The sequence below is a fragment of the Choloepus didactylus genome, chromosome 16 (assembly GCF_015220235.1).
Source record: "Choloepus didactylus isolate mChoDid1 chromosome 16, mChoDid1.pri, whole genome shotgun sequence".
Lineage (NCBI taxonomy): Eukaryota > Metazoa > Chordata > Mammalia > Pilosa > Megalonychidae > Choloepus > Choloepus didactylus.
The window spans coordinates 57,095,103-57,117,454 of NC_051322.1; the positions used below are offsets into that span (position 1 = coordinate 57,095,103).

Consider the following 22,352-nt stretch of genomic DNA (forward strand, 5'->3'; position numbering starts at 1 on the left):
GAAATGGCAACATTAGCAAACCAGAACAGTTTCCAAACATGCTACCCAGAATGATGAATACCCGACGGTAAGGACTCGCTTCCCTTCCTGCCTTTTCTGTGGTCCGTGTGACAGTCACCTCTGGCATCCTAGCGGTTTCGCTGGCTGATTTGCACCCCCCATGTCCCCACCCACCCCCTGGTTTGTCCTCCACAGTGTGGAAAGTGAGCCTTTGAAATGTGAATCAGATCGTGGTCTTCCAAGTCCAGCACAGGGCAGCGGCTTTCCTGCACTGGTGGGAAGCAATCCCTGTCCCTTCCACAGCCTCCAAAGCCCTGAGGGGTCCAGCCCTTGGCCACCTCCTTGAACCTATCTCCTTCCCCTCTTTCCCATGCCCCCCTCCAGTCTCTCCCACCATCTTCCCTGCTGTCCCTCCACACCCCCGGCATGCTCTGCACCCACTTCCCTGACCCACCTGCCTCTCATTGCTCTATGTGTTGCTCTCCACCACTCCCCCCCCCCCCCCACCGAGAGCTCAACGCTAGAGTGTATTTATTTGACCATCTGTGGATGAGTCTATGTATCCAGACACCAAGACACAATTAGAGTTGCAAGATTTATTGCCTGTGAAAGGTAAAGGGAGATGGAGCAGGAGCAGTTGGGAGAGCCTCTAGACGGCCATGTGGGCCTCACACCTGTGAAAGAAGTTGGAAAGGGAAGGAGGATGAGGGAGGGGAGCAGGGAGAGAAGAAAGAGGGGGGAAGGAGGAAGAAGAGGTCTGTATTGTAGCCAGAGAAATCTTTTCAAAATGCAAATCGGGCCATATGATATCATCCCCACCCTTATGTTTGTTCCCCCATCTTCTCACTTGCCCTCCTCCAATTTCCTTCTGCCACAAGGCCTTAACACATGCTATATTTATGTCTGGAATGTTGTGTCCCTTCCTCAGCTCTACCCCGTCCCCTATACCCACTAACTTTGGATCTCATCTCAAATAACGCTTATTTAGGGTACCTCCTTCTATATTCTCTGACTGGGTCAGATGCCCTTATGGGATAGCATTATCCTTTATAGTCTCCTTTGTGACATGTATCAGTGTGATAATTGTACATTTATTTACATGGGCAAAATAGACATGGTTCTTACCTTTATAAAACTTACAGTGATTGGGGGGGAGAAAATAATATGTGCAAAAGCTCATTTATCTGACAGTCACACAGATAAATGGCGGGTTAATTGAAAGTCATAAAATGGGGAATTGATCTATTTATTTTAAGATGTACAATTATGCATTAATTTGCTAAGTTTTTGGCATATGGATTGTTGACTGGTGTTCCCTCAGGTGCCTTTTTTTTTTGGCATAAACTATACTTAACATATACTCTATGATTTTTCAGATTTTCAGCTGCAGACTTCTTCTCAATTTTTAGTGATTTCTCCTTTTTCCCCTAACCTCTTACATTTGCCTTGCCTACACCTGTTCTGGCAGCAGTCTTTCCAGTGACCCGTATGTACTGCCCCGAGGAGCAGCTAGATTTTGAGGTTGGTGCTTGGTGCAGGAAGGCAGCTGGCTCACTGATGAGAGAGCAGAGACTCAAGAAGGGCTCGGCCACCACCTGTGCCTCGGGCAGGGGTCTGACGTCCACTGTTGCGCCCACTGCTTTGGCTCTGCCCGCCTGGGAGTGGGCCCTGGGTGGAGCGGCTGTAGGAGCACCAGCTCCAGGGCTGCCTGGGCCCAAGTTGTGGCCCACGTTTGGAGCAGGGAGCTCCCACGACTGCCCAACAGCATTTCCCAGACGTCCCTTGGGTCCAAACAGACCTGCATATATTTTTTCTAGTAAAAGCCCCTTCTTTGTATTTTAGGGTGGAAGGTTAAAATACAAGATGTTCCTGAGGAATGTTTTCCTCCTGTCCACCGGCTGCTCAGACTTGGAGCGCATCACTCAGCAGGAGTTTCCTTTGTTTATTTTAAGAGGGGATGGACTGCAAATATTTGGGGCCCCGCTGACCTTACATTCCAAAGTCCCGGGCTAGCCTCAGTGAGGCCAGCTGTCGTTTTTCCCGGTGCCTCCCCTCCCTCCTCATCAATGCCCTGCCTTCCGGTACCCAACAGGCCGTGGGCCTGTGGCCTGTCTCCACTCACCAGGGTGAGCCCAGTGTCTAACATCAGGGCCTTTGCTTAGAAGAGTAGAACTGGCTGGTGTTACTCTTGACCCCTTAGGATGGGGGATGGTTTCCTTCTTGCTCTGTCCACCTTCTGGCTGGGTTTGCAGACATCTGTTACTGCAACAGGACGAGTGGTGACAGGGAGTAGTCCTCAGATAATTAGCTGCTTGGGTGGCTGTCGGAGCAAAACCATGTTGTGTTTGCAGCTTGCTTGTTTATGTCAGTGTCTCCCATTGGATTATGAGTATAAAAGAATGGTTAAAAGCTCAGGCTTCAATTATTCACAGTAGCCAACCCAAGGGCCCATCGACCCATCCACAGATGAAAGGGTAAATAAAATGTGGTACATCTGAACAATGGGATACTATTCACCTGTAAAAAGGAATCAAGTTCTGGAACATGGTACAATGTGTATGAACCAGGCAACTGTTATGCTTGGTAAAACAGGCCAGTCACAAAAACACTCTAGTTCTCGTATATGAAATACCTAGCATAAGCAAATTCTTAGAGACAGAAAGTAGATTAGCAGTTACTGGGGGCTGGGAGGAATGGGGAAGGGGGAATTATTGCTTAATGGGTACAGAGTTTCTGTTTGGGGAGATGAAAAAGATTTGGTAATTGATGGTAGTGATGATAGCACAGCATTGTGAATAGAGTTAAAAACCGAATTGTATACTTAAAAATAGTTAAAATGGGAAATTTGGATTTTATTTGTTACCACAATTAAAAAAAAAAAAAAAGATAGAGCTTTAGAGTCAGCCAGGAACCAAATTCAGATTCTGACTTTGCCATTTACCAGCTGTTCTGACTACAGGGAAATGACTTAAAATCTTTGTGCCTCAGTTTCCTCATCCATACAGTGGGGATAATAACAATACCTTCCTCATAAGATTGCTGTGCAATTTTTTTTTTTTTTTATAAAGCATATAAACCATTCAGCACAGGGCCTGCTTTGTACCAAGTGCTCAACAAATGTTAACTGCTGGTGCTCCTGTTAATTCTTGTGCTCTCAGCACTTTGCAATTTGCTATAAATATTTGCTGAATAACTTTTTACTATGTGGCAAGTAAGGTTTGAAGGCCTTACTAGTGATCGGGAGCATTTTAATGCCAGCTTCTTTGGGAATTCGTACAAAAACAGGTTTCACTATCAAACTACAACCCGGTAGCCTTGACTCTTGAAGACGATTGTATAGCAATTAGCTTACAAGGGGTGACGGTGTGATTGTGAAAGCCTTGTGGATCGCACTCCCTTTACCCAGTGTATGGATGGATGAGTAGAAGGGTGGGTACAGGAAACGGAATGGAGAATGGGGTGGGAGGTTGGGGATGATTTGGGTGTTCCTTTTTTGCTTTTATTTTTTTGTTCTTGTTTTCACTTTTTCTGGTATAGGGAGAATGTGTGGAAGATGGATTGGGGTGATGAATGCACAACTATGTGGTGGTACTGTGGACAGCTGATTGTGCACTTTGGATGGTTGTATGGTATGTGAATTATCTTAATAAAATTGAGTTATTAAAAAAAGCAGGTTTCATCATGGATAGAGCACCTGCTTGTGCTAATAAAACCAGCAAAGACCATTTATTGGGCAGGCACCATTCCAGGAGAGCAGTTCATTGAGTTAGCCAGAATTATGATGCTATATCCTGTTGGAATGGTTTCATTTATTTATATCCATTATTAGAGTAACTCCAGGAACTTGAAATAATGGTTCAAATGCATTTGTAGCTGATGGGGGAAGCGAGTTGCAACATCAATGATAAGCACTCTATGTAAAAGCTGAGACTTCGCTTTTCTCAAAAAGAGAACGAGATTTGAAACTGAAATGGAAAAGTGGTTCCTGGGGTGGCCGCTAATCGAATCCAAGAAATGTGTGCTTCAGAAGTCCTTGAAGATTCCCTGAACCGGTATTCCGAGAATGCCAGGTTAACAGTTGGAAGTCACCATACGGCCACCTAGCTGAAGCTCTGGCACTCTTTTTTTTTTTTTTTTCCGGATTCTTTCCTTTGACACTGTGGTTCCTTTTGATGTGGTTCCACGGAGCTGTGTGACATATTGCCTGGGTAAATTATCCTCTTTTTATTTTTAATAATTGGACATGGATTCAAAACTTCTGGCCTACTTAAAATCCAAAGAGTAATGTTCACTACCCCTTTTTAAAAAAAGCAATCTGTTTGTTCTCTCTTCCATCCTGCAGCCAGGCTTTTCCAGCTTCCTGCTCCTTTGTGCTTTATCTGTGGGATCAGGAATGGTGGGCAGTTGGTAGAATTCCAGCATCCGTGGTGTGTGTGTGTGTGTGTGTGTGTGTGTGTGTGTGTGTGTGTGTGTGTGTGTGTGGCTTTTCCTGCCTCCATCGTGGGTAAAGGACCACGTCACACCCAACGAGTCACTCAGGGATGGCTAAGTCACCCCTGCTGCAGTGCGTGGTGGTTCTGGAGAGTCAACGCCGTGCAGCCAGGTCTTTTTTACATAACTTGGTGAAAGCATTATGGCTTTTTCCCTCTTTCCAGGTCTGATGTTTGTGCGTGGCTCCCTGCTTCAGTGCTGTTTGTGGGTATAATCTATGCTGGCTCCAGAGCGTTGTCCAGACTGGTAAGTGTTGGAGGTTTTGGGGGGACACTCCCTCACTACTCGTCCCCTCCCTCTTGTAACTTATCCGAGCCGTGGATCAGTGGAGTACAGAGTGTCAGCTTTCATGATGGTAAAAGTAGATTGGAGAACAGGTCTTGGACCTGAGGCCCACATGGGGCCTTTTACTCCCTCTCCCTGAATTGAAAATAACCAGGTAACAAGGAAGGGTCAGCTTGTTTTACAAGATGGAGAAGCATAGACAGAGCAGCAGAAACAGAGCAGCGATGTTTAGAGGCAGCCACAGACAGGCCCTGCCCAGCTGCTTCCCTGCGGACATAGGAAGAGCAGGGCCAGTGCTTGGCTGGAATGCAGGCCGTCCCCGGGGCAGGCAGGGAGGCTCTGCCTGCCCCCTGCTCCTGATACACTGTAGCCCTACCCATGGCCTCCATCCTGTGCATAGGGTGCCTGGTAGAGAGCTGACACTCCGTACAATGGGGACAGTTAATAAAGTGAGCTGTCTGTTCCACCCTCCCACACCTTTCCCCCAGAACCAGGCTCTGCAAAGGCAGTGAAGAGCAAAGCTGCTTTCCAGATACATTATTCGAAACTTCAAAAAGCTCACTATTTGCCATCAGAAGAGAATCCATTAAAACCACTAATGACGGAGGGCAGCTTAAAAATCAGGAGCAGCCTGCTGAGTACACTGCTGCCTCTCCCTGACTTGTACCTTGAAAGCAAACTTTTTATCTATGGGAAAATGGTTGCATCCTGACCTTCGGGAAAATGCAGAATTTGCACAACAACTTTAGTCTTTTTACATAAAGTTTATTGTGACATTGATCCTTTAGGTCTCACATTCAAAAACGGTAAAAACAAACACACCATCAAAATCCACCTAACTGGATAGCAATATCACTGTTAGGACAACAACCCCAAAGTTGCAGAACCACAGTTGAGAATGTGATTTCTGAATTGAATCACGGCTTTTCTCTCATGATTCACAAGCGTGCATAGATGGAATGATGTGTGCAAAGGGGAAGCAGCGTCCTGGGTGGGCCTGAGAGATGACCTACAGCCTATGTTGGTGCCCAGCCCAGGAACCCAGGCTTTCTTGGGCTTTCAGCTGCCTCTTCCTGATTCTCCCAGGCTCCTGCTGGGCTACTGCCTCACTTTACAAATAATTTTCTGGCTTGCAGAGGGCGCTTCCTCTCCTATGGTATAGAATATAGGATTGGTTGAAAACAATGTGTCACTCAAAGGTTTTTAAATATTTTTTGTAGATTCTGGATCATTATGGATGCCAGAATTTTGAAGTTTGAATGAGTCAGGCATTATGCTAATAATAAGAATCTTTTTTGCTTATACAGTGCTTTCTCATATGTTTCCAGAGTGGTTTCTTCTGTATCTCTTATGAGATTCTCATAATCATTGGAGAGGCAATGCTTGAGGCTGATGCTACTCAGCTGGCAGAGGGAGAAACTTAGGTCTGGAGGGTGTCCCTTACCTAACTCTGGGCCAGGGGGTGGTGGCTCTTCTGACCCCTCACATTTTGCCTTTTCAGCTTTGTTTCTTTAGGACCAATGCATGTGGATTTCAGAATGAGTCCAGGGTACACAGTCATGCAGAACTGTGTAACTGCAGTCTCTTTTGCTTGCAAGGGTTAGAAGGCTCCCCAATTGGTCTATGTAAAAAGAAATTTCATTGGTTCACCTATCTGAAAGTCATAGGGTAGATCCCCTTCAGGCATGGCTCAATCCAGGGGCTCCAATGACATACTCAGAATCCAATCTCTCTCCCTCCATCTCTCAGCTCTGCTCTCTGTCTTTGCTCTGTTTCACATCCAGGCTCTACCCTCATGGGTGTACTAACTCCAGGCTCACATCTTCAGAACTTTAAGTCTAATGGAAAGAGACTGTCTTCCTGGTAGCTCCTGCATGAGCCCAGGATTCACTAAGTGCTACTGCCCATCTCTGATTTGAGAACTAATGAGGGTGGGAGTGGGACGGAAGAGGGTGTGTGTGTGATGTTAACTGTCTGGTCCCAGATTGTGGCCTCCCTGTGACTGGAGAGACGGAGAACACTGCTTGGACAGCCCTGGGGATCCCCACTCGGATCCCATGGACTGAGAGAGGGTGTAATGGGTCCTTAGTATAGAGGGGGTGGGTCTTACCAAAAAAAGGGTGAGCAGGACAACTTCAGAAGTCCATGTAGTATGCTGTCAGGTAGGTGGGGAGTTCTGCAGCCTAGAAGAGTGCTTCTCAAAGGGTAGTCCCCGGGTCACGCCAGACTGTGAACTCATCACCATAAAGACAGCAACTTTGGCACTAAACACACTATTTTGTTGAGCTGTTTTTTTTTTTTTTTTTTTTTTGGTAACAAGATTTTTTGAAGAAAGAAGCCCTGTATTCTGGTGCAAGCTCCTTATTGTCTCCAGTCCCAGCACTTTGAGGAGTGTTGACCTTCTTTAGCAAACAAAAAGAAGCCGTTGCAATCCAGACTCTTTGAACAAAAGAAAACCACCGGAAATCAAACATACCAGATTAGAGTGGAAGGAAGAGGGGAAGGAGACACATGGTTTTTTTAGAGAAATATCTTAACCCAGCAGCTTTGCTTTGATTTAGGAGTTCTCTGTTTTTATAGAGTTGCTTAAAAATTAATAGAGTGGATCAAACAGGAGGCCCTCAGACAGCTTGTGTTAGATAGAAAACAGGCACCCATCTGCTGGCGCCAAGTTGTCAATTTAATGAATCCGCAAGGAATTGGGGGAAAGTGCTCTGTTAAAATCTGTGGGTGTATTGTTATGCAAAATGCTTTCGAGGTAGCTCTGCTCCGTGGAGGTTGCCTTGATCTGACAGCCTTGGAGGGCTCTTCTCCAGATGAGCAATTCAGGAGCGCAAGCTGGTTGAACTCTGTAGAGGCTCTGTGGGACAAGTTCCTTATTGATTATTCCACCTCAGACTCATAACTGAATGATATGGAGGATTAAGGGAAAGGAGACAATTTTGGTAGCTGTCTATGCAAGTATTTGTTAGGGGTCTACTATGTGCTAGAGGCTTAAGGACAAATAAGGTATGATACCTGGCCTTGAGGAACTTAAAATGGGGAGAGCAGCCAGGGACACACAACTCACCACAGGCACAGCCGACACGACTGTTAGGTGTTCCACATGTGCCAGCATTTTCTGTTGTCAGTCCTCATGACATGAGGTCGGACTTATTACTCCCATTTTCCATATGAGGAAACTGAGACACGGATTATTTGCGTGAAGCTCAGTGACTACTAAATGTAAAAGCAGGGATTCAAAATCCCAGGTCTGTCCAACAATAACAGTTCATCTCCAAAGCTTACCCTCTTTCCTTCCTGAATCTCAGCACCCAAAGGAGATGAGTCCATCAGGATCTGCTGGGGAGGCAGGGACAGGAATGGTTTAGCTGCTTTCCCTGCTACCAGAGCGCTGTCTGGCCTGTTTCACCCTCGTTCCTGCATTGGACAAGGGCACTGTGATGATGTCTCGATAGTGTGGCAGCCTTTGGAGAGAAAGTACAACTTGGATGGGTCATTACTACTCTTGCTGTGTAGACGTCTCTCCTGGCCTGCAGCCCTCTCAGCTAGTCACTTGTGCTGGTGTGTCTAGGACACATGTGCAAATTCTTTACACCAGTGGCTTGCCATGGAGAGGCTATCCAGGTGTTGCTTGGACTTGGCTGCTCAAACCATGCTGCTTCCTTCTTTGGGCAGCCAAGGTCCACAGCTGGAGGGACTTGGCTGCAAACCGTCCCAGGACTGGAATTGGTTTCCTTACCGAGGTATTTGAGCTTGGTCCTCCCTAACTGCTTGTCAGGGTTTCTCTCTTCCATGAGCACAATGTTCACTCACCACATTAGACACAGAGATGGGATAGGGGGCTGGTGGTCAAAGGGAGACACACACAGGTAATTAAATCCATGTGGGGGAAGTTACTCAGCAAACTGGAGCTCTTTGATCCCCTCCTGTGTTTGGCTCCAGTATCGTGTAATGGAACTTGGATCCACAAAAGAAAAGAATGTACATAATGGTGGAGAATGGGGAGCCTTCTCATAATGTTTCCTCTTAGGGCTGAGCAGAGCTCTAGCTACAGCTCTCCTTCTTCCAGTTGTTTTCTTATCAGAGGTGATCAAAGTAGTACTGTAAGGTGCAGGCTCAGGGGGAAAACATGAAACCCCTCCTCTGGATTTTAGTTATCTTCTTGCTCCATCTAAACCCAAAACCCTTATAAAATGGTTTCTCAAAACTGGGCTCCAATAGAAGTCCTCTTGAGGATTGTGTGAAGAGGAGGGGATGATCATGTGTTCTCACTTGTCCCATTCAGAACTCCTTTGGGGTGCTATGTAATGTGCATGTTTAACGTCACTGAATTCTATTATAAACACTTGGGGAAAAAGTGCAAGAAAAATAGCAATTTTCTGAGAGCAGACAAGTCTGCTCCATTTCCTGAGTTCGTGCCCCTAAGTGAGCGAGCTGTCACACTGAATCTGCCTCTTAGGCCTTTTCTTGTTGCCATGCATCTCTCCTAGTGTTAGCATCTTTGCCAAGCAGCAGGAGCTTCTGGTGTTTGAAGGTACCAGTTTTCTTTGCAACAAGGTCCCTAAACACATCAGCATCTTTTTCTAATGCTCAAATGAAGGACAGAGGTGGCCTCCAAAGATTGGTCCTGGAGATTCATTGGGAAAAAGGGGAGTCTGGGCCCCTGCCCCCAAGGACTTTGCCATCTAATCACAGAATAATACAGTTGAAGTAAATAAACATTTAAATTTATTCCATGTAAATCAAATTATGCGTGTGCTCATTTATATGCACATATATGCATATTCAAATACTCCACCAACATCCAAAAAGGCTGAGTGAGACCTTGTAACAGCCCGAGGGGGCTTTACCAGTCAAAAGATGAAAGAAAACGCCCAGCATCTGCTGAAACATGGACTTTATTTAGGGCTTACTCACAGGGAGGCAGAATTTAAATGGCTTTTCTCTCTCCGGGCAGGCGCAGCTTTCGCAGGGACAATCGGCGGCACGATTCAGAGAACAGCAAGCCCTTTTATAAGGGTTTTAGACAAAGACATTCCTAAGGTTGGGGGGGAGCATAGATACAGGAACAAGGTCACTCTGACCTGAGGGGTGGTACAGGAAGGATTAGAATAACACTTGTACAATTACATTTTGCAATTTTTGTGAGACTAAGAGTCTCTCACTTCCTGCCTGCTTCCCATAAAGTTACATTTGAAGGTCAATTTACCCTTTTTCTCCTTACTGGGTTACAAAGAGGATAGGTTAAACATTTAGCTGCCTTGGTCTCGCAGACTGCTGTGCACCAAAGATCTGCAGGCCTGTTTTGCTCAGGCCATGGCTTGCCACAGAGCTTATAAGAATACTTATCTAAAAAAAGATATTTTTTTGAGTGTGAATAGGATTTTAGAAGAAATCTAGGTAAAGGGCAATTGAAGTAGACCACAGAGAGAGTTAGCACATAAAAATTTATGCTGTAATATCTTACACAATAAACAAATAGCTAAAATAAGGCTCTCAGCTTTCTGCAGTCAGATGCAAACATTACAAGACTCTCAGTGCTTGTAAGAAAAAAAGCAAATGTGGCTCAAGAGAAACACAGCTCTTCCTGGCTCTCAGGCCTGAGGGGAAGTTCTTCTGAGTCTTTCTAAAGGGTAGACTGGGTGACTTAGTGGGGCAGAGTTTTTAATGTCCTTGTAACAAAAAATTGTGAGTTCATATCTAGGATTCTTCAAGGATTTTAGAGGCATAATGATATAGTACAGTTCAGTAGGAGCAGTTCTCTTGGGGGTAAAACTGGAGGTGAAGCCCCTGCTCTCTGGGTGCCTGACACCGTTCAGGGATGGGCAAACTCCTCCTGGGCAGTCCTCAAGCTGCATTATTTCTTGCATGCACGATTTTGAGAAAAGTTGGGTTGCAAACTGTTCAAAATCAGTCTTTGGCAAGAGCCTGGAGTGCAGTTATTCTATATGGTAGATAAAGGATATGTCCACATGTTTAAAATTGCTTCAAAGGAAGGTAAGATTGACGTTCTTTTATCAGAATTGAGGAGGCTATCCAGGACCTATGCTTGAAAAAGGGGGTGCTCCACACCTCTGCAGAGTGAGCCAGAGACGTGCCTGTGAGCAGGGCCAGGGTTTTCCATAGAAAACTGTACTAAGTCAGGCCCAGCACCTGAACAAATAACAAGCAAGGCTTTCAGAGTTCTGCTCAGAGAAGCATGGTACCATGAAACATTTCTAAGTAATAGTTACATATTTCCCATTATAGCCATAGAAAAATTTCTATGGTACATGATGAAATGTTGAATTTTAAGCTAATGGACCCTAAGTGTAAATTAGTTGCAAATTGTGCTCTAGGTTGTTAAATGAATTGGCCTGCAGTATAGTTGAATTTGGTCCACTACATTTGGTCAGATGTGTGTAAAAAACGATGATTTGGGCTTTATGGTAGTTGATGTTGGGCTGGGCTTTCTGGTGATACAGGGTAGAATCTTTTGTTGTTGAGGCCATTCCTCGAGTCTTGACAGTGTGGAAGAACATATTTATTTTTCTCTTCTCTTTAGCAGCATGCAAGCACCCAAATCACCTAAAAGCAGTTTCAGATTAATAAGATGCATGTTAAAAAGAGAACCAGAACACATCCTTTGCTCTTCTTATCTGGAAAATGGAGATGTTAATTGTATCTACCTTATAGAGTTATGGTGAACATTAAATGAGGTAAAACATGTAGGAGTCAGGAAAGTGCCTGGCACATCATAGGCTCTCCGAAATCTTGGCTTTTATTGCTATTAACGTTTCTTAGAACTCCTGTCTGATTTGACAAGAGTTGAGTCCTACTGACCCTGACTCCACAGTCACTGACAGGATGGGTTGGGGGGTGGGTGGGAGGGGCCTCCTGGACTAAGGTAGCATCATTCTTGTCTAGTGTAACCCAGGGTCTTGTTCACAGAGTTTACAGGTCAAGAAAAGACCAGTCATTTATTAAAGCTGCAAACCATTTTAGATTGTTTTTTAAAGATTTCTACACGGTTGGTAAAAAATGTAACTGGTCAATTATAGAATAACTGTCTCTAAGGCCTCGTGGCTTCTGAGTAGGAAAACGGCCTGAGCAACTCAGATTCAGAATTTAAGTAGGAGTGGAAGATAGCTCTTTAAAAAGTGGCATAGATATCACTCTGGGTTTTCCAGGTATGACTAGAGTAAGCAAGTTGGCACGATTTGGAACCAGCTGGTCAAATTGGACTTTGGACAGTGATGGGTCCAAGAAGTTTTCACTTGGTACAACGTCCTTGGCGTGACGTGGGTTTTATAGCATGAGGCTGGGAGTGTGAGCTTTGCAGTGAGACGGGCCAGGCTGCAGTCAAGGATCTGCCCCTCAACCAGCGGTGAGTGCTGGAGCAAGTCGCTCCGTCTCCCTCAGCCTTAATGTCCTCATCTATAAAATCACAGTAATCACGTCTACTAATAGAGTTGGTGGGAAGTTGAAATAAGAGAATGCAAATAAAATGAATAGTACTGTGCTTGAAACATTGAAGGCAATAGATACATGTTAGCTATTAGTGAATTTTTAAATCAATTCTACATATGTAGATCCATCTTTTTCCAGAATCTGATCAGAATAGGGCCTAGAGCCTACAAAGATTGAGAAAACTGCCCCTCATGTAGAAAATTGAGAAAATCAACTCTGTTTTTGAGGACTATGAGGATGTAGAGTTCCATAATCTCAGGCCTAGATCTGGTCTCATTACTAGTTTTAAAAATGGCAAAAGCCATTTTAAATAAATAATTTGATAGGCTCCAGGTCACCCTTTCACATTCACACGCAGGTATCACATGATTAACCGGGCCAAAAGTTTCTTTGTTACCTCCTCAAGTCAAGAACTAGAAATCCAGGGCCCGAGTTTGCCAAACATGAGCCCAATAGATAAAGCCAATTTTAAAGAAAATATAAGCAATCTCTTCAATCATCTTAAAACACACAAAAATAATTTAAAATATAAATATTTCAGAGGAATATAAAGAAATGAAAAAAAAAATTAAAATGGATAAAGCATGATTTTAAAAGGAAAAAAATGAACTTGTAATGAAAGATAAAGTAAAAGAAGAATACTTTGAAAAGATAAGGAAAATATAAGGCTAGGACTCAAGAAATAAAACAGCGCAAATCAGAACAAAATACTAAAACAAGTTATAAATTTTTTTTTTAAATATTTTTAAAACAAGGTAAAAATATAGTCTCCAAAAAGATGAAAAATTAGTACAGCTGGAAGTAGACAAGCAGCATAATCTTTAAATGGGTGCCCTAAGAGCGGGACTGCTGGTGGAAGATAGCAGTAGTCTTTTGTACTGTGCTCCCACGCTCCAAGCAGAAGCCTTTCTTGACATTTTTTCAATCACTCCTCACAACAGCTCCAGGTTACAGGTCTTGTTATCCTCATACTGCAGATAAGGAAACTAAAGTTTGGAAAAGTAAAGTGCTTTGCTCCAGTAGCAGATGGAGGAGCTGGAGTCTGAACCCCAGCCTGTTATCAAAACCCAAGTTCTTATTCTTTATCTTTTTCCACCTTCCAGGAAGCATCGTTATCATCATCAACCACAAAGACAATAACAGAAGAATCCCATGTCCCTTAATTCTGCCCCCTCACCTTGTCAAGATTACCTGTCAGGTTAGGAGAGACTGCCGTTCTAGCTCAACAACAGGAAATGGACAGCGGATAATTGCTGTACCCACCAGCCTACGAAGTGGTACTTTGTAGCTTCCCTTCCCATTTTATCTTTTATTATTATTTTTGTTTGTTTTTGCAAAACTGATCACAGTTATTCAAATACTTACCAAATCCTTTCAGTTCATCCCTAAGTATTTCCTTAATCTGGCCACTCTTCTCCCCCCTCATTGCCACCACCATGTTCTGGCCACGATCTTGTTGCTCCTTGTGTTAGTTTTCCATGGCTGCTGTAAAAGAACTACCACAGACTGGGTGGCTAAAATTTATTCTCTCAAAGTTCTGGAGGCCAGAAGTCCTAAATCCCTCTCACTGGGCTGAGATCACAGTGTGGGCAGCGGCTCTAGGGGAGAAGCTATTCCTTGCCCCTTCCAGCTCTCAGTGGTTGAGCCGCTCCTTGGATTGTGCTGCATCATGTCAGGCTTCAAGGCCAGCATCTTAAATCTCTCTCTCCTTCATCTTCACGTAGCCTTCTCCTTCTGTGGGTGTAACATCTGCCTTCCCCTCCTTCTTATGAGGGTGTGTGTGGTTACATTTGGGATCCACCAGTAATCCAGCATAATCTCCCACATCAAAATCCTTATCTTGATCTCCTCTGGAGAGACCCCTTTTCTGTGTAGTGTAACACTCAGATAATGGGCATTAGAGTATACAAGTCTTTTGCAGGCCATTTTTCAGCCTTCCACACTTCTGGACTTCTGCCTGTTCTCTACGCTACAGCTCAAGTGCCTTCAACATGCAGGTCTGATGTCCATTGGCTGCTGTGGCCCTCGGGACCAGGTCCCAGTTGCCTGACCTCTCACCTTCACCTCCCCCCGCTCTCCTCTTCCATTTTATGTTGCAGCCAGGCTCAACTTCCGCTAGTTCCTTGAAGAAGCCAAATTCACTCACTTGTCTGGGCCTTCACGTCCTCCTCAGCCTGCAGCTCTTGCCTCTCTTTTGGTTTGGCTCACTCCAGAGCAGCTTTCTGTTTTCATTAAGGCTTTGGACTTGACTTCCTTCAGGAAGACTGGCAGTCCCCTCACAGGGTATGGTCCCCTGCTGTGTAGTCCTTTTGTGGCACTTACCGTAAAACACCGTCACATGTCCACCTGGTTCACAAAACGCGTCCCCGTACCTAGCATGGAGCCTGACACACAGTTGGTGCTCAATAAGTGTTTGTTGATGAGAATACCTGCAGGAGGGGAGCCTCTCCACCCTACCCATAATGGTACTACAACAAAGCACTCCGGTCCACTCTGGCTGGAGAGGATTGCTTACGTGAATGCCTGGAGTTCCCAGAGATCTTTATTTTTAAGTGAAAATCAAGAATTATGTGATTACGAGACTGAAGAAAATGTTTTCATACCTATGACTCTGTTTTCTTTCAGGCCATTCCTGTGTTTCTCACGTTGCATAATGTAGCTGAAGTTATCATCTGCGGGTACCAGAAGTGTTTTCAAAAAGAGGTAAATGATGGGACAAAATGCGAGTTTCATTCCTGTTGCTCTAAATTTCAAAGAAGCTTTTTTTTTTTCTTATGGTCCAAGTTAATGTCTACCTCTTCCTGCCACCAATTTCCAGTCAAGACTGCCTGACATTGGTCAGATTGTGGGGATCACAGTTTTGAAATCTGGGTTAGTCAGGGTTCTCCAGAGAAACAGAACTGAAGGGACATGTATGTATGTATGTATATGTATGTATGCATCTTTGTTATATATTAAGAGATTTATTCTAGGAATTGACTCATGTGACCATGGGGATTGGTAAGTCTGAATTCCATAGGTTAGGCTATCAGTTGGACATTCTGATGAAGGTGAAGTTGAATTCTCCAGGAGAAACCGGCTGACAGAGGTAGAGATAGAAACTCTTCTTTCTGTCTGCTGAAACTCTCAGTTCTCATTTTAAGACCTCCAACTGAATGGATGAGGAGATTTCTCTCATAGCTGAGGGCAGGTTCCTTTGTTGATTGTAGATGCAGCCATCCATAGATGCAATCAACTGACTGATGGTTTAAATTCATCTATGAAATACCCTCACAGTAACAATCAGGGCAGTGCTTGCTTGACCAAGCAAATGGGCACCATAACCCAGCCAAGCTGACACATGAAATTAGCTATCACAGCATCCCTTCAAACATAAGGGAAGATGCTCATTGACTCAGCGCTGGGCGAGGTTGGGACCGACCCTCGGGGTACAGAGAAGAGCTGATGTAGTGAGGAGAGCAAACACTCTGATGGCTAATCTTTTTTTTTTTAATTGATTTTATTGAGATATATTCACATACCATGCAGTCATACAAAACAAAGCGTACATTTAATTGTTTACAGTATCATTATATAGTTGCGCATTTATCATCAAAATTAATTTTTGACGTTTTCATTACCACACACACAAAAATAATAAGAATAAACATTAAAGTGAAAAAGAGCAATTCAAGTAAAAAAGAACACTGGGTGCCTTTTGTTTTGTTTTGTTTTGTTTTGTTTTCCTTCCCTCATTTTTCTACTCATCCATCCATAAACTAGACAAAGGGGAGTGTGGTCCATATGGCTTTCCCAATCGCATTGTCACCCCTCATAAGCTACATTACACCCCTCATTTTTATACAGTCGTCTTCAAGATTCATGGGTTCTGGATTGTAGTTTGATAGTTTCAGGTATTCACTGCTAGCTATTCCAATTCATTAGAACCTAATTGTCTATATTGTGCATAAGAGTGCCCACCAGAGTGACCTCTCGGCTCCTTTTGGAATCTCTCTGCCACTGAAGCTTATTTAATTTCCTTTCACATCCCCTTTTTGGTCAAGAAGATGTTCTCCATCCCACGATGCCGGGTCTAGATTCTTCCCTGGGAGTCATATTCCACGTTGCCAGGGAGATTCACTCCCCTGGGTGTCAGATCCCACGTAGGGGGGAGGGCAGTGATTTCACCTTCCAAGTTGGCTTAGCTAGAGAGAGAGGGCCACATCTGAGCAACAAAGAGGCATTCGGGAGGAGGCTCTTAGGCACAATTATAGGGAGGCCTAGCCTCTCCTTCGCAGCAACAGCCTTCCCAAGGGCAAGTCCTGTGGTAGAGGGCTCAGCCCATCAAACCACCAGTCCCCTATGTCTGTGATCACATCAGGAACCATCGAGGTGGGGAAGCCCAACACCCCTGCATTCTCCACCAGCTCCTCAAGGGGGCTCTGCATATTTTTTTCATTGTTTTTTTTTTATTAACTCTTTTTTTTTAAATCAACTATATAAAAAAAATTTTAAAAAACCGTACAATAAAAAAACGTTTCAAACAAACCATAACAAGGGAGTAACAAAAAGACAACTAACCTAAGATAACTACTTTACTTCCAACATGTTCCTACTCTACCCCAACAAAATAACCTAGTATAGCAACGTTTCTGTGAACTTGTTCCTACCGCAACCATCAGAAATTAAAAGACCATAGTCGTTCCTGGGCATTCCCAGAACGTCAAATTTACCCACGATAGCTTATCTGTTCTTACTGGGTTATCATTCCCCCTTCCTTAACTGTTCTCTATCACTAGTTCCCCTACATTCTACATTATAAACCATTTGTTTTACATTTTTCAATGTTCACATTAGTGGTAGCATATAATATTTCTCTTTTTGTGCCTGGCTTATTTCGCTCAGCATTATGTCTTCAAGGTTCATCCATGTTGTCATATGTTTCACAACATCGTTCCTTCTTACAGCTGCATTGTATTCCATTGTATGTATATACCAAATTTTATTTATTCACTCATCTGTTGAAGGACATTTGGGTTGTTTCCATCTCTTGGCAATTGTGAGTAATGCTGCTGTGAACACTGGCATGCAGATATCTGTTAGTGTCACTGCTTTCAGATCTTCCAGGTATATACTGAGAAGTGCAATCGCTGAATTGAAGGATGGCTCTATATCTAGTTTTCTAAGGAAGTGCCAGACTGACTTCCAGAGTGGCTGAACCATTTTGCAGTCCCATCAACAATGAATAAGAGTTCCAATTTCTCCACATCCTCTCCAGCATTTGTAGTTTCCTGTTTGTTTAATGGCAGCCATTCTAATTGGTATGAGATGATATCTCATTGTGGTCTTAATTTGCATCTCTCTAATAGCTTGTGAAGCTGAACATTTTTTCTTGTGTTTCTTGGCCATTTGTATTTCCCCCTGAGAGAACTGTCTCTTCCTATCTTATGTCCATTTTATAATTGGGCTGTCTGTACTATTGTCATTGAGTTGTAGGATTTCTTTATATATGCAAGATATCAGTCTTTTGTCAGATACATGGTTTCCAAAATTTTTTTTCCATTGAGTTGGCCGCCTCTTCACCTTTTTGACAAATTCCTTTGAGGTACAGAAACTTCTAAGCTTGAGGAGTTCCCATTTATCTATTTTTTCTTTTGTTACTTGTGCTTTGGGTGTAAAGTCTAGGAAGTGGCCGCCTAATGCAAGGTCTTGAAGATGTTTCCCTACATTATCTTCCAGGAGTTTTATGGTACTGTCTTTTATATTGAGATCTTTGATCCACTTTGAGTTAATTTTTGTGCAGGATGTGAGGTAGGGGCCCTCTTTCATTCTTTTGGATATAGATATCCAACTCTCCCAGCCCCATTTGTTGAAAAGACTGTTTTGTCCCAGTTCAGTGGCTTTGGGGGTCTTATCAAATCAGTTGGCCGTAGCTCTGGAGGTCTATCTCCAAATTATCAATTCAATTCCATTTATCAATATGTCTGTCTTTGTGCCAGTACCATGCTGTTTTGACAACTGTGGCTTTATAATTAAGCTTCAAAGTCAGGGAGTGTAAGTTTTCCCACTTTGTTTTTCTTTTTTAGAGTGTCTTTAGCAATTTGAGGCATCTTCCCTTTCCAAATAAATTTGATTACTAGCTTTTCCAAGTCTGCAAAGTAGGTTGTTGGAATTTTGATAGGAATAGCAGTGAATCTGTAGATGAGTTTGGGTAGAATTGACATCTTAATGACATTTAGCCTTCCTATCCATAAACATGGAATATTTTTCCATCTTTTAAGGTCCCCTTCTGTTTCTTTTAGTAGAGTTATGTAGTTTTCTTTGTATAGGTCTTTTACATCTTTGGTTAAGTTTGTTCCTAGGTACTTGATTTTTTTAGTTGCTATTGAAAATGGTATCTTTTTCTTGAGTGTCTCTTCAGTTTGTTCGTTTCTAGCATATAGAAACATTACTGACTTATGTGCATTAATCTTGTATCCCGCTACTTTGCTAAATTTGTTTATTAGCTCTGGTAGCTGTATCATCGATTTCTCAGGGTTTTCCAGATATAAGATCATATCATCTGCAAACAATGACAGTTTTACTTCTTCTTTTCCAATTTGGATGCCTTTTATTTCTTTGTCTTGCCGGATTGCCCTGGCTAGCACTTCCAGCACAATGTTGAATAACAGTGGTGACAGCGGGCATCCTTGTCTTGTTCCTGATCTTAGAGGGAAGGCTTTCAATCTCTCACCATTCAGTACTGTGCTGGCTGTGGGTTTTTCATATATGCTCTTTATCATATTGAGGAAGTTTCCTTCAATTCCTACCTTTTGAAGTGTTTTTATCAAAAAGGGATGTTGGATTTTTTTTTTTTTTGATTATTTGAATATGGAGTTAACTTTTTTTTTTTATCATCATTTTATTGAGATATATTCACATACCACGCAGTCATACAAAACAAATCGTACTTTCGATTGTTTACAGTACCATTACATAGTTGTACATTCATCACCTAAATCAATCCCTGACACTTTCATTAGCACACACACAAAAATAACAAGAATAATAATTAGAGTGAAAAAGAGCAATTGAAGTAAAAAAGAACACTGGGTACCTTTGTCTGTTTGTTTCCTTCCCCTATTTTTCTACTCATCCATCCATAAACTAGACGAAGTGGAGTGTGGTCCTTATGGCTTTCCCAATCCCATTGTCACCCCTCTTAAGCTACATTTTTATACAACTGTCTTCGAGATTCATGGGTTCTGGGTTGTAGTTTGATAGTTTCAGGTATCCACCACCAGCTACCCCAATTCTTTAGAACCTAAAAAGGGTTGTCTAAAGTGTGCGTAAGAGGGCCCACCAGAGTGACCTCTCGGCTCCTTTTGGAATCTCTCTGCCACTGAAGCTTATTTCATTTCCTTTCAGGGATGTTGGATTTTGTTGAATGCTTTTTCAGCATCTATTGAGATGATCGTTTGATTTTTCTCTTTTGATTTGTTAATGTGTTGTAATATATTGATTGATTTTCTTATGTTGAACCACCCTTGCATGCCTGGAATGAACCTCTCTTGGTCATGGTGTATGATTTTTTCAATGTGTCTTTGGATTTGATTTGCAAGTATTTTGTTGAGAATTTTTGCATCTGTATTGATGGCTAATCTTGAGCCACATGATCATGTCTTGGTGGAGGTAGACACAACCTGCTGGGAGCATGAGCATACCCTGTAGAGATCAGCTTTTCTTTCCATCCTCAGCTCGACTTCAGACCAGCTAGAGAAGTTCCTCCACCTTCCCAGCCTCTGTCTATGAAGAGCGGGTAATAACGACATTTGACACAGAGCTGTTGAGGGTACTCAGCGAGACGCACTTGTTAAGTACTTTGAACAGTCTCTGGCTCATCCTACATGCTCAGGACTATTTTTATTATTTATATTTCTCTGACCTCTGCCCATTTGAAATGGTTTCATACAGGATATGGGAGACTTATAAACCATAGGGAGGCTAGTTGGCCGCTTCCGGAGGGCTCTTGTGGACGTTCAGGAGATGTGTCCTTCCCGGGGGTCTGAGGCCTCTCCCCACACCTATGCTGCCTCATTACCTAAGCCCCCATAAACACTCTCAGTGCTGTCGGTTCACCAAGAATGGGTTGGCCCAGGAGACTGACTCTCACGGGCCCAACTCTGAAAAAGTGTGTTCATAAAACAACCTGCAAGCAGAAAAACCAGCAAGCCCGTTTTGCTCACATGTGCCCCTCCAGCTCTTGCCTCCCCTCGCCCCTTCCCTGCCCCACCGCAGCATCCTACAGAGAGTCAGACTGGGTCCCATCTACCTTTGAACCATTCCTGCTCCATCCCCACTGTCCCCCTGCGCTCCCTCTGACGTCGCCGGTGACTTCATCTATGTGCATTTGTTGGCAGCCTATGCTGTCGTCACGCTCTTTGCCCCCGTGGCCTTCCTGACCTGCTCCCTGCCTGGCTCTCTTCCCTGCCCGCCTTCGAGGACTCCGTCCTAGGAGCCCTGTGTTCTCAGGCCACATGCTTTCTGGCTGATGTCACCCACACCATGGCCTCAGCTTCCCTCTGCTCATGGTGACTCCCCATCCCCTCCTCCAGTCCAGTCCCGCTGTCCTCCGGTTCTCCACCTGGCTGCTCATGGCCATCAGAAATGCGAAGGGATGAAAATGGAACTGCTCTGTTCCCCAGACCTGCCTGTCACTTGGGAATTCCTATCCTCGGGTCCTTGGGGTCCCTTCCCCTCTACAGCCAGTCTGTCGCCACATCTGCTCATTCGCCATCCTGATGTCTCTGCCACAGTCCCCTCCTCTGCAGCCCCTGCTGCACCGTCTTAGTTCAGGGCCTCATCTCTTCCCTCAGAGCCTCCATCACTCAGCCCTCGCGAGTCCTGGGCTCAGACGAGGATTGTTTCCTCTGCTGCTGTCACCCGGATGGCTTCAGATGCCCCAACTGCCCGGCAGGTGTGTGGCAGTGTCCTGCCCAGTCCCCTGGTCACTTTCCTCTTAACCTGACAGCAAACCTCTTCAAGCACCCCTCATTCACTCTATGTACATCCCTTAACACCTCCATATTCTCTTACTGTGTGGGAGCCAGATTCCCCAGAGACCTCTTTCTCATGAAACAGAGCCTTTTATATGAATTTTAAAATGAAGATTTGCCTGGTTGAGGGATAAGATCTGGGCATCTCCACAGAATGTTTCTTCTTGGTGGACAAGTCGATTCAGGAAACCAAGTTTGGGTCAGACAGACCAGGTCGAGTGTGGGACCCAGGGGCTGGGAGCGTCCTCAAGGGGTATTTCCACCAGGCAGGGAACCCCCCTCCTCTCTGGAGATGGGCTCAGACCTCCAGGACGAGAGGACCTTTCCTTGGAAACCTTTGGATAAACACTAACATAGTTCCAATCTTCTACTCATTTCATCACTAGCAGAAAAACATCATTTCTTCTCAGGGATCTTTTCAATTATTTAAAAGAATCTTTTTTTTTTTTCCCTTTATGAATGTAATATGATGTGATGTAAGTTGTAGAAAATGCAGGGGGAAAATAAACAACCAAGAAATGAAGTATGATTCTACTTCCTTGAGTTCACAATCTTCTCTTCAGACTTTTTTCTGTGCACATCTATATACATATTTACACAAATTGTAGTATATTTTCTGTTTTTCCTCTTAACAGTTTATCAGGAATCGTGTTCATGTTATCATTCTGCTGACGTTAGAACATAATTTGTTGGCCAGTCCCTATGTGTAGACTTTAAGAGGGTTCTTCTAGTTTAGCATTAACATCTGCTCTGCGATGGAGGTTCTTATGATGTGTTCTTTTTTTTTTTTTTTTTTTTTTTTTTTTTTTTTAATCATCATTTTATTGAGATATATTCACATACCACGCAGTCATACAAAACAGATTGTACTTTCGATTGTTTACAGTACCATTACATAGTTGTACATTCATCACCTAAATCAATCCCTGACACCTTCATTAGCACACACACAAAAATAACAAGAATAATAATTAGAGTGAAAAAGAGCAATTGAAGTAAAAAAGAACACTGGGTACCTTTGTCTGTTTGTTTCCTTCCCCTACTTTTCTACACATCCATCCATAAACTAGACAAAGTGGTGTTTGGTCCTTATGGCTTTCCCAATCCCAT

At 43.6% G+C, this 22,352-nt stretch overlaps 1 protein-coding gene across 2 annotated transcripts in view; it reads left to right on the forward strand.

Annotated features, from left to right (window-relative positions):
* The window catches only part of TMEM241 (transmembrane protein 241), a 168,160-nt gene that overhangs the window by 57,500 nt on the left and 88,308 nt on the right, over positions 1 to 22,352 (forward strand). For both annotated transcript variants that reach the window (XR_005212224.1, XM_037806171.1), the window contains exons 4-5: positions 4,656 to 4,737; positions 14,854 to 14,931. Coding sequence is in view for 1 of the 2 variants with exons in the window: in XM_037806171.1 (XP_037662099.1) it covers positions 4,656 to 4,737; positions 14,854 to 14,931 (160 nt within the window). In the remaining variant the exon portion in view is untranslated. The remainder of the gene's footprint in view (positions 1 to 4,655; positions 4,738 to 14,853; positions 14,932 to 22,352) is intronic.